Source organism: Gekko japonicus, unplaced genomic scaffold, assembly GCF_001447785.1.
Source record: "Gekko japonicus isolate JY-2015 unplaced genomic scaffold, Gekko_japonicus_V1.1 scaffold878, whole genome shotgun sequence".
Taxonomy (NCBI): Eukaryota; Metazoa; Chordata; class Lepidosauria; order Squamata; family Gekkonidae; genus Gekko; species Gekko japonicus.
This window is the reverse complement of record NW_015160237.1, coordinates 594,611-609,041: the sequence shown is the minus strand read 5'-3', so window position 1 is coordinate 609,041 and position 14,431 is coordinate 594,611. Positions and strand designations below refer to the sequence as shown.

General features: G+C 57.9%; 1 protein-coding gene across 1 annotated transcript in view; it reads left to right on the top strand.

The window, feature by feature from the left end:
* The window catches only part of IMPDH1 (IMP (inosine 5'-monophosphate) dehydrogenase 1), a 23,982-nt gene extending 9,917 nt beyond the window's left edge, over positions 1–14,065 (top strand). Inside the window, exons 8-14 of the mRNA XM_015412999.1 lie at positions 260–350; positions 2,772–2,867; positions 4,474–4,617; positions 6,366–6,510; positions 6,981–7,124; positions 9,228–9,311; positions 14,041–14,065. Coding sequence (XP_015268485.1) covers positions 260–350; positions 2,772–2,867; positions 4,474–4,617; positions 6,366–6,510; positions 6,981–7,124; positions 9,228–9,311; positions 14,041–14,065 — 729 coding nt within the window. The remainder of the gene's footprint in view (positions 1–259; positions 351–2,771; positions 2,868–4,473; positions 4,618–6,365; positions 6,511–6,980; positions 7,125–9,227; positions 9,312–14,040) is intronic.
* The last annotated feature ends 366 nt before the right edge of the window (positions 14,066–14,431 follow it).

Genomic DNA, 14,431 nt, shown 5'->3' with positions numbered 1-14,431 from the left:
AAAGAGTGAGGAACCTGCTGTTTTTTCCCAGAGAGAGAGCTGAATTCGAGGCCGCCTCTGATTCGCTCAGAGAATCCCAGCAGGACTGAGGCCACGGCCAGCCCAGCCCTCCCGAATGCCGTCTGTTGCCCGGGTGCCCGGCTTTCTGTGCGGGGCCACGGAAGGTGAGGGGGAAAGGTCTGCCCACCCCCCCCCATCCTCTTCCACTCTCACGGATCCGTCTCTTCTGCTCCCCCCCCCTTTCTGGACCCTCCCCCAGGACTCCTCTCAGGGAAACTCGGTCTACCAGATCAACATGATCCACTACATCAAGCACAAGTACCCGGAACTGCAGGTCATCGGCGGCAATGGTGAGCATTGGGGGGTTGTGGTGTGTGGTGGGGGTGGGGTCCGTGGGCAGCCCAGCCCTTCTGCAAAGGGGCCTCCTCCTCCAATGGGGCGCGGGGAGGCAGGGCGCTCTGTGCTGGGCTGGTGTGCGCAAGGCGGAGGGCCGGGCTCCTTCCCACGGCGGCTGGCCCTCCACCCCTCCTTTCCTGCTGGACTCACACGGCAGCTGTGGACATCCCTGCTGGTTCAGGAAGGCAGCGGAGTGGTGCTTCCCCTGCCCCCCACCCCCCCACACATCTGGAGGGCCCTGGACTCTGCTCCGGAGTCGGCACTTGAGGAAAGCAGCCTGGTCCGTCTGTGCTGCCCTGCGAGGCTGGTGGGGTGTTCGGTGCAAACAGCCGGGTTCATCACAGAAGGCCCTCCAGGTGGCGCTGGCTGGGTCAGGGCCGTGGCAAGTCTGGCGATGAGTCTGGAGAAGAGTCACCGTGGTGTGGTGAAGAGTGGTGGGCTCCCAGTCTGGAGAGCTGGGCTTACTTCCCCACTCCTCCCCCACATGAAGCCTGCTGGGGGGGGGGTGTCTCTCAGAACTCGCTCAGCCCCACAAGGTGCCTGTTGTGTTGGGGAGGGAGGGAAAGGTGGTTGTGAGCCACTTTGGGACTCCTTCAGGTACAGATAAGCGGGGTATAGAAAACCAGCTCGTCTTCTGCACACCCTGGGCGGCAGCAGCAAGTGCACAGAGAGGGCCCCCCCCCCCCTCCTTTCAGAGAATGCAGAAATAACGGGCAGGGAGCGAGGGAAATCCTGGTGGCACCGGGTCGTTTATCGATCTGCAGCATTCTGCTTCGACAGCTGAGCGGCTTCCAGGCATCTGTGCTCCCCCCGAACACACTAAATCCACCAGGTGTCTTAATTCCGCTGGTGATTACAGAGGGAGAGATGCAAATTCCGTCTTGGGTTGTATCAAAAGGGCCATAGCCTCGAAATCGCAGGAGGTCACAGCCCCTCTGTAGACTGCCTTGGTCAGGCCGCACCTGGAGTCCCGTGTGCAGTTCTGGAGGCCTCACTTCAGAAAGGATGTGGGCAAAACCGAGAGGGTGCAGAAGAGAGCAAGGAGGACGATCAGGGGTCTGGAGACTGAGCCCTATGAGGAAAGGCTGAGGGAAACGTTTCATTTGGAAAAGAGGAGATTGGGGGGGGGGGACATGATTGCTCTCCTTAAATATCTGAAAGGCTGTTCTTTGGAGGAAGGCAAGGAGCCGTTCCAGTTGGCAGCAGAGGAGAGGACCCAAAGCAACAGGATTAAATTACATGCAGAAAGGCATCGGCTGGATATTAGGAAAAACTTTCCCACGGCCAGGGTGGCTCAAAGGTGGAATCAGCTGCCTTGGGAGATGTGGTTAGTGCCCCTTCACTGGCAGCTTTCGAGAAGAAGCTGGAGGAATATCTGTCAGAGATGCTCTAGGCTGGTCCTGCATTGGGCAGGGGATTGGACGAGATGGTCTGTGTGGCCCCTTCCAGCTCTATGGCTCTATGATTCAATACACCGAGCATCGCTTCTCAGTGGAGAATAAGCCCCCAAGATTGCAAAGCCCATTGTGGGAGAAAGACCAGGGACCGAAACCATCCCCATTCACCGTGCACGGCAGGATCAGGCCCGTTGCCCATCAAGGGCAGCATCCTGTTAACAGCATGACCACGGAGGCTTGAAAAGGCCCACGCGTGGCTCGTGGTTTTTCTTTTCCCTCCAAAGCTGTGTCTGAAAGTCCCACTCTCCGGCTTGTTCTTTCTGGACTGAGGCACTGCCCAAGCCGAGAGGGAACCCTCAGCGCTCTTGGGCCCTCATGCTGCTGCTGGCTTCTTGAGAGCCCGTTTGGAGTTGTGGTGAAGAGCACGGACTCTAATCTGGGAGAACCGGGGTTTGATCCCCCACTCCTCCACATGCAGCTGCTGGTGTTACCTTGTGTCAGTCACAAGTTTTCTCAGAGCTGTTCTCTCCAGGGCAGTTCTCAGAAGAGCTCTCTCAGCCCCACCTACCTCACAGGGTGTCTGTCTGTTGTGGGGAGGGGGAGGGAAAGGAGTTTGTGAGCCACTCTGACACTCCTTCGGGTAGTGAAGGGCCGGGTATAAATCCAGTCTCTTCTCTTTTTATTCATGTATTTTGTTTCTGGGCAGGGGCCCATGCTTGCCACGTGATTTACTGGTGCAGGGCAGGTGGGAACAGTGGAATCGGCCCAGGCCTTTAAGGGCCTTTGTGGTGCAGGAGCAGCATGCTTGGCGGGGGCCTCCAGAGGGCAGGGTGTGGGTGGTCTCCAAGGTCCTTTACCACCCCCACAAGGTCTCGGTTGCTGTCCTGGGGAGACCAGCTGTTCGCGCGCAGCCTGGAGCGTGCCCGGAGGCCAGGTATTTCACAGGCCCCTCTGCTTTCTCTCCTATTGGATGCACAGTGGTGACAGCCGCCCAGGCCAAGAACCTCATCGACGCCGGGGTGGACGCCTTGCGCGTGGGCATGGGCAGCGGCTCCATCTGCATCACACAAGAAGGTGCGTCCCCGGGGGGCTGCGGAGGGTGGGTTGTGGCTGCCGGGAGTCGTGCGGGTGCTGGTTTTTGATCGAGGGGGCCGTGTGTCTGTGCTGCCTGTTGTGCAGAGTGTTCCTCTGAATCTTCCGAGGGCTGAGCGAAAGGAACAGAGCTCTTCTGACACACCTTGTGGTCCTGCTGGTCTGAGAGAAAGCCATCCTCTCCTGGGGAGGGGGCGATGCCCAGCAGCCTGGGCTAGGGGAGGGAGGCGGGCACCACCTTCCATGTGGGTGCAGATAGTCAAGTCCCAAAGTGATGCCGTCCTGCGGCTGCAGTTGGGCAGGAGAAGATGGCAGCTGCCTCTCTTGCCTGGGAAGGCCGGCTGCGCCAGGTTCCGGAAATGATTCATGGGTTCGTGTCCTGCATTCTCAGTAAGGATCTTTCCAACGCAACTTGAACCACTGGCCCTTAAAGGTGAATTCACGCCAATGGCCACCGACTCCTGCCTCTCTGTGATAAGAACATAAGAGAAGCCAACGTTGGATCAGGCCAATGGCCCATCCACTCCAACACTCTGTGTCACACAGGGGCGAAAAACACCAGGGGCCACCAGGAGGTCCAGCAGTGGGGCCAGGACACTAGAAGCCCCCCCCCACTGTTGCCCCCCCCAAACACCCAGAAGACAGAGCATCCCCTGCCCCAGACATAAGAACATAAGAGAAGCCAATGTTGGATCAGGCCAATGGCCCCTCCAGTCCAACACTCTGTGTCACACAGTGGCCAAAAACACCAGGTGCCCTCAGGAGCTGGGCCAGAACTCCAGAAACCCTCCCGCTGTTCTGCCCCCCAAACACCCAGAATAAAGTGCATCACTTGCCCCAGACCAAGAGTCCCTATCTATACCTTGTGGCTAATAGGGGCCACTGATGGACCTCTGCTCCATATGCTTATTCCCTTTTGAAGCCGTCCACGCTTGTAGCCGCCACCACCTCCTGTGGCAGTGAATTCCATGTGTTAATCACTCTTTGGGTGAAGAAGGACTTCTTTTTATCCATCCTAGCCAGACTGCTCAGCAATTTCATGGAGTGCCCACAAGGAGTTCTTGTATTGTGAGAAAGGGAGAAAAGGACCTCTTTCTCTACCTGCTCTATCCCACGCACAATCTTATAAACCTCAATCATGTCACCCCTCAGCCGCCGTTTCTCCAAGCTAAAGATGGGTAGAAGCATTTGAGTGTGAGCACCACATCTGCTCTTTGGGCGGCAAAGCAATTCACTGGCGGGAGAAGGTGTGGCTGAGTGGAAGGTCCCCTCTTGGGTGCCAGCGAGTCCTGCTCGGAGGCCACCTTTGCTTCTTGCAATAGGTTCAGTGAGCAAGAATGTGTTCTAAGGGCCTGCCGCGGTGACCCGTGTTGCTTGACTGCTTGCCCATTCCTACCCAGAGAGCGGCAGTTCTGGTCCGGGGGGACGGCGGCCTCTTTTCCTTCCTCTCTGATCTCTGCTGTCACAACTGCAGTGGCCCTTCCGGGGGGGGGGGATGGGGTGACTCTCGGGCTGGGCGTTGGGGGGGGGAGTGTTCCATCTGGCTCCCCTTCTGAGCCCTGACCCTCTTTCTTGCTCTGCGCTCCAGTGATGGCGTGTGGCCGGCCGCAAGGCACAGCAGTCTACAAGGTAGCCGAGTACGCCCGCAGGTTTGGCGTGCCCGTGATCGCGGACGGCGGCATCCAGACCGTGGGACACGTGGTGAAGGCTCTCTCGCTCGGCGCCTCCACCGGTGAGTGGGGCTTGTCGGCACGCCTCGGGAGGCCTCGAGTGTGGAGAGGCACTTTTATCCACACCAGCTTCCGAGACTCCCCCCGCTCCCGCCCGTTTAAGAAGCCGTGGGCACATTTTCCTACAGCCCTCTTTTAGGTATTTGGTGTTCTTTGCAGCATAAATAAAACCTTCAGCATTTTGCATCTGCTGCTTGTTTGGTGTCGTGGTGAAGTGCGCGGACTCTAATCTGGGAGAGCCGGGTTTGATTCCCCACTCCTCCACTTGCAGCTGCTGGATGACCTTGGGCAAGCTGTAGTTCTGACAAGAGCTGTCCTTGAAAAAGAGCCGTTTCTGTCAAGAGCTCTCTCAGCCCAACCGACCTCGCAGGGTGTCTGTTGTGGGGAGAGGAAGGGAAAGGAGTTTGTCAGCCGCTCTGAGACTCCTTTGGGTAGTGAAGGGCAAGGGCATAAATCCAGTCTCCTCCTCTTCTCCTTCTTTTGGGGCCCTGCCTCTCCCCCTCCCCACCCAAAAATCTGGCACTGTTGCTGGTAGACTCCTGTAGGGATATGGCCTGAGGCAGGGCTGAACCACAGTCCAAAATAGGGGGGGGGGGTCGCTGTCTTCTTGCTCAGGTGGGTCGCCATGTCGGTCTGAAGCAACAGAACAACGTTTGAGTCCGGTGGCACCTTTAAGACCAACAAAGTTTTATTCAAAGTGTAGGAGCTGTTGTGGGCATGCACACTTCTTCAGATACTTGTTCTTCTTATTTATTTTCCATTTTCTTCCACCCGCGTGCTTGAGGTGGTTCGTGGCACAGAAATCCTTTTCCGTCCTAAAGAGGACACAGTCTGTCAGATCCAGCAATCAGTAATGTGCAGCAGGAGACCGAATGAGCTGTAATTAAAACAAAAACCCCGGGGGCCTCTTGAAATTGAACGGAACCCGCAGTGGGGGCCATAAGCTGGAGAACCAATCCAACCACCCTCAGCTAATTAAAACCCAGCAGAATTTTTTTTTTTAAGTCTAGGTCTGACGATGCCAAATGCAGGTAGGACGGAAGGGCTTTGCCTCAGCAGGGGAGGGGCAGCCACAGAGCAGGCCCCGGTCCCTCCTGGCCACCCCCCACATTATATATCAAAGGAAGCATAAGCTATTGTGATAAGATTACGAAATACTTTTACTAACATAATACCCCCTATAATACCAAAACACCATAATCCTCTTGTTTATAAGACTATAAAGTCTCTTAATATGCAGAACCGTTTCTGAAAATAAACTGTTTTCCAGACTCCCGTCTTGTTGTTTGTAGATTGTAGCATACTTGCATGCTTGCGTGCGCGACCAGCAGTCGACTATTTGCCAGTTTCACAATGGTTTCCTCGGGCACACAGACCAGTTAATTCTGCAATAGAATGCTGGCTCCAATAATTCAGAAAAGCTTCTTTGGCACACAAAAGCCTCCACACCAATTTCAAAAGGCAAAATGCTCAAGAGTGGCTAGTAGCGCAACTATGGTGTTTTGGTGTTACATGGTTATTATGTTAGTAAAAGTATTTCATAATCTTATCATAATAGCTTATGCTTCCTTTGATATATTGTCTTATACTGTGATTCTCTCAGTCCCATTACTACACCCCCCACATAAGGTGGTGTGTGTGTGCAGAGGAGGGCTGTGGGGGGCAGGCAGCTCCTCGCCTTGGGTCTGGCGGTGGAGACCTGAACACCCCCCACACACACACGCCCGGCATTCTCTCTCTTCCCTCCTAGTCATGATGGGTTCCTTGCTGGCAGCCACGACGGAGGCTCCGGGGGAATACTTCTTCTCCGACGGGGTGCGGCTGAAGAAGTACCGGGGGATGGGCTCCCTGGACGCCATGGAGAAGAACAGCAGCAGCCAGAAGCGCTATTTCAGGTGCGCGGGGGGGGGGGCTGGCGTGACCCCCTGGAGAGCAACGGGGCCGTGTTTAGGGGGAGGAAGGGTATGGCAGGGGCTGGGGGGGAGAAGCCGCGTGCATGGATGGAACCCTTGGGGCAGATCCATTTCAAGGAAGGGGAAGACCTCCGGAAGCCAGACTCAGGGCCAGAAGGCCGCGGGGCAGCCGGAGGACACGTTTCCCTGCTGCGGAGGCCACCCCCCCCCCCGCATGCTGCTGGTCAGAAGCCCTCCTCCGAGAGGACAGGCACTGGGCCTAGCCGCCCACCCGGCCCGCTGGTGCTGAAGGCAGTGTTCCTGAGTGGGGAAGGCAGAGGAGCAGGCCCCAGCGGGGGGCGAAATGGGAGTGGGGGGCTAGTTGGGGTGGCTGGGGCAGGCGGCCTGTTTCGCAGGGGTGGGTCTCCTGTCCTCTGGCGCTTGACTCTGCGACATCTCTCCCTGCCCTGCAGCGAGGGGGACAAGGTGAAGGTGGCACAGGGCGTCTCGGGCTCCATCCAGGACAAGGGATCCATCCAGAAGTTCGTGCCCTACCTGATTGCTGGCATCCAGCACGGCTGCCAGGACATCGGAGCGAAAAGCCTCTCCGTTCTGCGGTGAGGAAGCCCCTCCGAGGCGATGGGTGCGCCCCCTGTGGCCGGCTCATGGGTTGGGAGCTTGCTGGTGCGGGCCCCTCGTGTCTCCCCCACCCCACGGGTGGGCACCCGGCTCTGGCACTCCCCCTGGCTGTTGGCAGACTGGCACCGAGGCATCAGGTGTTTGCATTGCTTTGCTGTAACATCTCTTCTTCATCTTAGGAAGACGCTCATGCAAATTTAGGGGGTGGTCAGACCTGGAAATGGAGCTGCGGTGGCTCAAGGGGTTAAGACGCTGAACTGCAGGCTGTGGAAGGTCGGTCGTTCAGCAGTTCGAGACCTGAGTGTGCCGCATGACGGAGTGAGCTCCCGTCTCTAGTTCCAGCTCCTGCCAACCTAGCAGTTTGAAAGCAAGAAATTGCAAGTAGATAAATAGGGACCACTTCGGTGGGAAGGTCACAGCGTTCCGTGCGCCTTGGTGTTGAGTCATGCCGGCCACATGACCACGGAAACGTCGTCGGACAGCGCTGGCTCTTCGGCTTTGAAACAGAAATGAGCACCGCAACCCTAGAGTCGGACTTGACTGGCTTTCGAGCAAGGGAACCTTTACCTTTACAGACCTGGAATCATGACTATATTCCCGATTGTTATTTCTGCAGCTCAGGAACGGTGTGTCCAAAAGACAGCCATTGTCATGTTCATGCAGATGCGAAAGGGATGTTGCAGAGAAGCTGCTGTGGCGTGACGTGTTGGGCTGCTTCTGTGGCTGAGATGATTGTCCTTCGGGTGTTTCCCTCTTGCACCCGAGAGCGCTTCTGGGCCGGTCCCAGCAACTGTTTTGTGTGGCTTGCTGCTGTGTGCTGCTGTGTCCCCTTCTCTGTGGCTGCTGCTTTCCTGGGATCCCTGGATTCGTTTATTTGTACCACTTTTCTCCCCTCTCACAACAACCCAAAACATCAGACCTTCAGGAGAGCCCTGCTGGATCAGGCCAGGGAGGGTCCATCCAGTCCAGCCTCCTGCCTCTCACACAGGGGCCAGCCAGTCCCTCTGCAGGGCCAGCAACAGGGCAGGGAGGCCGAGGACTTCCCCTGATGCTGCCTGCCGGCACCGGAATGCAGAGGCTGACTGCCTCTGAATGTGGAGGTTCCCCTCAGTCACCATGGCTAGTGGACACTCATAGACTAATCCTCCATGAATCTGTCTAATCCTCCTGTAAAGCTATTTGTTCCTGTGGCCATCATCACCACATCCTCTGGCAGCGGATTCCACATTTTAATCACCCTCTGTGTAAAGTGGTATTCCCTTTTGCCTGTCCTGAGCCTACTGCCCATCAGCTTCATTGGATGCCCTGGAGTTCTAGTCTTTTGGGAGAGGGGGAAAAAGTTACCTCTGTCCTTGTCCCCCCCCCCTTAGTCGTCTCTTTTCCAAACCAAGAAGTCCCCAACTCTTCTGCCTTTCCTCCTGGGGGGGGGGGGGAGGCTCCAACACCCTCGCCATCTTTTTCTCCCTCCTCTGCACTTTTTCCAGCTCTCCTGTCAGGCAGGTTAGTCTGAGAGAGTGTGACTGGTCCGTGGTCACCTGCGAGCATCCGTGGACTTGAACCTGGGTCTCCCAGATCTGAGTCCCGTGCTCGAACCACACTACCACGCTGGTGCCGCTGGCATCGTGAGGGAGGGAAAGGGCAGGCAGCCCCCTCTGCAGAAATGGTCCCCCCAGAAGCACAGCCTCGTGACCCCCGGATTGGGAGGGGCACCGTGCTGGTGCCTTTTTCCATCTGGGGGGGTGGTGGAGTTTAAGTTTTGATGGCTTTGGCAGAAGAGGCCGCTCTCTGTTTTAGCCCCTGGTGGAGGCAGCTGTCCTCCAGCCTACAGAGGTATAGTGCTCATGAAAATGGAGGTTCCACACTTGGCACATTGGGAGGCCCCTGACCGACCCCCTCCTCCGAGGACACACTCCCTTAAAACTTGCATCCTGTCTCGATTGAAAGAAGAACTCAAAATTCCCTCCTGCGCCCGTCTGTCTCGGGAGCAGCTGAAGAGAGCAAGGAGATGTGGGGCTGGGGGGGGTGTGGCAGTGGGGGGCAGCAGGCTGATTCCCCCCCCCCCCCCGATGTTCTCTTGCCAGGTCGATGATGTACTCCGGAGAACTGAAGTTCGAGAAGCGGACGATGTCGGCCCAGATCGAGGGCGGGGTCCACGGTCTCCACTCGTAAGTGTCCCTGCTGGGGCTGCTGGCCTGAGTCCTCCCTCTCCTTGGACAGGCCGGCTGGCCAGAGCTCTTCCCCAGTGGCCAGGAGGTGCCTTTCAGTGAAGCGGGGAAGGGTTTCCTCTCTCTCTCCCTCCCTCCCAGGGGACTCTCTGCAGACTCCCTCCTGGGGTGTTTTGAGGAGGGCTGGGCCTGTGCTTTGTAGCCTGGTTGCTGTCTCTGTGCCCTTTGGGGGGCCCTGCCTCCGCTTGGCTTGGGCTGAGACACCTGCCATTTGAAACGGCCTTTTGCAGCATTAGGTGGGCCCCTGTCCAAATAGCCGTGCCCTTTGCCCTCAGTCCGAGGGTACACCCACATTGCTCCTTTGCCCGAGGGACACCAGTGAGGGCAGCTGCCGAGTCCTGCTCCTCCTTGTCCCGGGTTCTGATGGAGCCGTGTGGGCCTGGCCGACTGCTGGAGTCCGGCACCAGCTCTCTCCCCGTCCATGCTCCCGGCAGAAGGGCTGGGGGCGTCTCAGGTCCCCGTTGCGGTGGCCGAGGGGAGTTGCCAGTGTCTGGAAAGGGAGGGGGGTGTCAGCTTGTTCAGGTCAGCCCTGCCAGAATTTGCAGAGGCCGGATCACTCTGGAAGGCAGACGGAACCCTGGTGGGGCTTTGCTTCTTGACGTTGCCGGAACGGGAAAGGAAGAACGCTTAGTTTCTTTGCAAGTGCACGATGGCAGGATCAGGCCCAGCTAGGGCTTTGGCGGGGAGAGGGGGAGGGAGGCAGAGAGGAGTGTGCCCCCAGTTTAGGGCTAGCGGACGAGTAAATTGTGTTAAAACATAACTTCAGAACCTGATTGAATACAGCAAAAACCCATCCCGTGCCTTGTAGCATCTCGAAAGGGGGAGGGGGGCATGCAGTCTTTGTGGAAGGGAACCCCGAGTGACTCCTCCTGCTCTCTCTCTCTCTCCCTCTCCCTCTCCCTCTAAACCAGGGGTCCCCAGCCTTTTTGGGCCTCTGGAATCCTGACGCAGTCACAAAATGGACACGGAGCCAGCTGTAAAATGCCAGGGAGTGCGCTTACACATTGTAGTCAGTCTTCAACATTTCAGGCAGATGGTATTCCTCACGGGATGCCTTTGGATGTGCACAGTTAGGAGCCCCGCAGGATAAAAGCCGCCCGCCCACTTTCTAGGAGCCCCGGGCAGGCCCCCGGAATGGTGTTGGCCGGGGATCCCTGTGCTCAGGGGACGGTGGAGGCAAAAGGGCACACACCCCCCCCCAGCACGGGGGCTGGTGTGCAGTGGGAGCAGGGTGAGCCTGTCAGAGGACTAGAGGCTTGTCTTCATAGCTTGGCTGGGAACCGACGGAGAGACGGTGCCCGTGCAGGAGCAAAGTGCCCAGCCAGGCCAGGGGAGGGGCGAAGGTTTCCCTTTGTTTCCAGAGAGCTTGGTGGATGCCTGAGGGTCTCTCGGGTTTTGCTCTGGTTCTCGTCTTCTCTCGTGCATGTTTTTGTGGCACCAGGGATGGCGCAGAGCTGGTTGTGCAGCCCGGCGTGGTGGGCTTGAAGGGGGAATCTCCGTTTTCCCTACCCCTTCTGAGACGGGGAGACGCTTCCCACCAGCCTCCGGCATGACAATGTGCAGATGAGATGGGGTCCCGTACCTTGTGGCACTGGCTGTCCTGGAATGCCAGATTTACACTCAGAAAGCATAAGAAGAAAGGAGACCCAATCTGGTGTAGTGGTGAAGTGCGCGGACTCTAATCTGGGAGAACCAGGTTTGACACCCCACTCCTCCTCCACTTGCTCCTGGCTGGATGACCTTGGGCAAGCCGTAGTTCTGATAAGGGCTGTTCTTGGAAAAGAGCCATTTCTGTCAGAGCTCTCTCAGCCCCGCCTACCTCACAGGGTGTCTGTCTGTTGTGGGGAGGGGAAGAGAAAGGAATTTGTAAGCCGCTCTGAGACACCTTTGGATAGTGAAGGGCAAGGGGTATAAATCCAACCTCTTCTTCTTCTAAAGAGAATGTGTCCTCCTGTTTGGGGTGGGCTCTTAGCACGCGGGGGGGGGGGGCTGATTAAAAAAAAAAACTGTCCAGGTTCTCCAGTACATTTTAGCCAAATGAAGCTCACACTTCAGTGAACCTCTGCCCCTCGTTTTGAGGCAAATCCATTTCCATCCCCCTTGCCTTTGCAGCAGTGCCCCGTACAAAAGACCGGAGGAGGAGGAGGAGGAAAAGGGGAGAGGGACGACAGCCCCGTTAGGGCACACCGGGTTGCCCACCACGAGGGGGCAACATCTGCAGGGAGGCTCGGTTGGTCTTGGCCCCAAGAGTCAGACCCGTGGCTGTGTCTCCAGGCTGTCTGCGGGGCTCTCGTTCGGGGCTGCCGCAGGAGGGGTGAGGCTGGCGTGGGTCTCAGCTGTTGGCCATCGGGGCCTCCGGAAGGCAGCAGGGGCTCCTGGCTCGTGAATCTCCTTGCGGGGGCCCCAAGGGGGGGCCTGGACCTGCAGAGCCTCCTCGGGAGTGGGAGGGGAGCAGAGAGGCCTGCGGCTGAGGAGGGCTGCTTTCCCCTGGGGGGCCTTCGCTGGCTCAGCAGCCAGGGGTCCCTTCGGGGTTCTCTGACCCCCTTCCCCACCCCACCTCAGCCCCGTCAACATTAAAGGGCTGCTTCTTCCCAGGGGTGGAAGAGGCCCACAGGAGGCGTGAGCCTTGCAGTAAAGGTTGCGCCACGCTCCCCACGGCAGACGCAGCATTTAGCAGCAGCGGGAGGGGAGGGGTGGCAGGGCACCCGAAGGGGCTCTCCCAAATGGGGGCTAAGTGGTATTAGATAGCAGCAGAGTCAGGCCCATTCCGTACTCCTGGGTGAGCTCCAGGCCACTGCTCTTTCCAGGTAAGAACATGAGAGAGAAGCCAGTGTTGGATCAGGCCAATGGCCCAGCCGGTCCAACACTCTTGTGTCACACAGTGGCCAGAAATACCAGGGACCATCAGGAGGTCCAGCAGTGGGGCCAGGAGGACACTAGAAGCCCTCCCACTGTTGACCCCCCCCCCAAGGACCATGAACACAGAGCATCCCTTGCCCCAGACATTAGAACATAAGAGAAGCCAATGTTGGATCAGGCCAAAGGCCCATCCAGTCCAACACTCTGTGTCACACAGTGGCCAAAAATACCAGGAGCCATCAGGAGGTCCAGCAGTGATCCAGAAGACCTCCCACTGTTGCCCCCCCTCCCCAAGCACCAAGAATACAGTGAACATAAGAACATAAGAGAATCCAATGTTGGATCAGGCCAGTGGCCCATCCAGTCCAACACTCTGTGTTACACAGTGGCCAAAAACACCGGGTGCCCTCAGGAGGTCCACCAGTGGGGCCAGGACATTGGAAGCCCTCCCACTGTTGACCCCCCCAAGCACCAAGAATACAGAGTATCCCTTGCCCCAGACATAAGAACATAAGAGAATCCAATGTTGGATCAGGCCAGTGGCCCATCCAGTCCAACACTCTGTGTCACACACAGTGGCCAAAAACACCAGGGGCCATCAGGAGGTCCAGCAGTGGGGACAGGACACTAGAAACCCTCCCACTGTTGCCCCCCTCCCCCCAAGCACCCAGAATAGAGAGGATCACTTGCCCCAGACATAAGAACATGAAAGAAGCCAATGTTGGATCAGGCCAATGGCCCCTCCAGTCCAACACTCTGTGTCACACAGTGGCCAAAAACACCAGGTGCCATCAGGAGGTCCAGCTACAGGGCCAGAAGACCTCCCACTGTTACCCCCCCTCCCCAAGCACCAAGAATACAGAGCATCCCTTGCCCCAGACATAAGAACATAAGAGAAGCCAGTGTTGGATCAGGCCAGTGGCCCATCAAGTCCAACACTCCTGTGTCACACAGTGGCCAAAAATACCAGGGGCCATCTGGAGGTCCAGCAGTGGGGCCACTAGAAGACCTCCTACAGGGCCAGAAGACCTCCCACTGTTACCCCCCCTCCCCAAGCACCAAGAATACAGAGCATCCCTTGCCCCAGACATAAGAACATAAGAGAATCCAATGTTGGATCAGGCCAGTGGCCCATCTAGTCCAACAATCTGTGTCACACAGTGGCCAGAAACACCAGGTTTGTGGAAGTACATTCCGAGGATGAGGTAAGGGCCCTTGTAAGGAGCCCAAGTGGGTGACACACCCACACAACACCCCCGCCCGCCTCCAGTTGCTGAGATGCTGTGTGTGTGTGTGTGTGTGGGGAGCCGGCTCTCAGTTTTGCAGAGGCTCCAGGGCCTGGCTGGGCAGCTTATTGCCTGGGAGCCTCCCCCTCACCCCCAGCGCCTGTCCCCTGGCCTCAGCCTGGCAGAGGGGTGAGCACAAATGGGGGGGGGGCTTTTAGAGAAGGAGCTCTGTGTAGAGGTTGGGATGGGGTCACCGTGGGGGGGGGGCTTTGGTGGGTTCCTTCTGCTAGGCCCTGGTGTCAGTGTCTGCTCTTTCTTCGGGGGGCGGGGGGGGGAGCTTTGCTAGCAGGTGGAGTTGTGAGCTTTGCCGGTAGTTTAGCTGGAGGCCCCCCCCCCAGAGTGCTGACTCTCCTTGGTGGGGGGGGGAGTCAGGGCCCCCCGGAGGGCTCTCTCTGTGCATGGTGGTGGCGGATAGGTGGCAGTGCTGCAGGGGCCAGGGAGGGGCACGTGCTTCGGTGACAGGCCGGTGCTGACCATGTAACCTTCTCTCTTTCTCCTGCCCACGTGTCACGGCTCTCCTGTAGCTTTACATTTCTGCCATGTAAGTAACTGGAATCCACAGACCTGCCCACCCCACCCCACCCCACACTTGCGCGTGTTGCGGGGAGGGGGGGCAGCTGCTGCATTCTTCCCTTTGGACACTTTCCCCTCACTTTGGGACGTCAGCGAGGGCTGCGGACTGGATGCAGTGTAGCCCCCCCCACGCCTCTCCTCTACCCCCCCACCCTGCTTTTGCAAGCTCCTCCTCCCAAGATTTCCACCAGGGATCTGAGTGAGCCACGTGTGGATCGTCGTGTTCACGGAGCAGGGAAGATCCCACCTGATGGCTCTCTGAAGCTGGGTTTCTGGGACCAGTACCCTTGGCAGGCAGGGCTGTCTTTCCAGCCAGGGGTCTGACCAAAAGCCCCCCCCCCC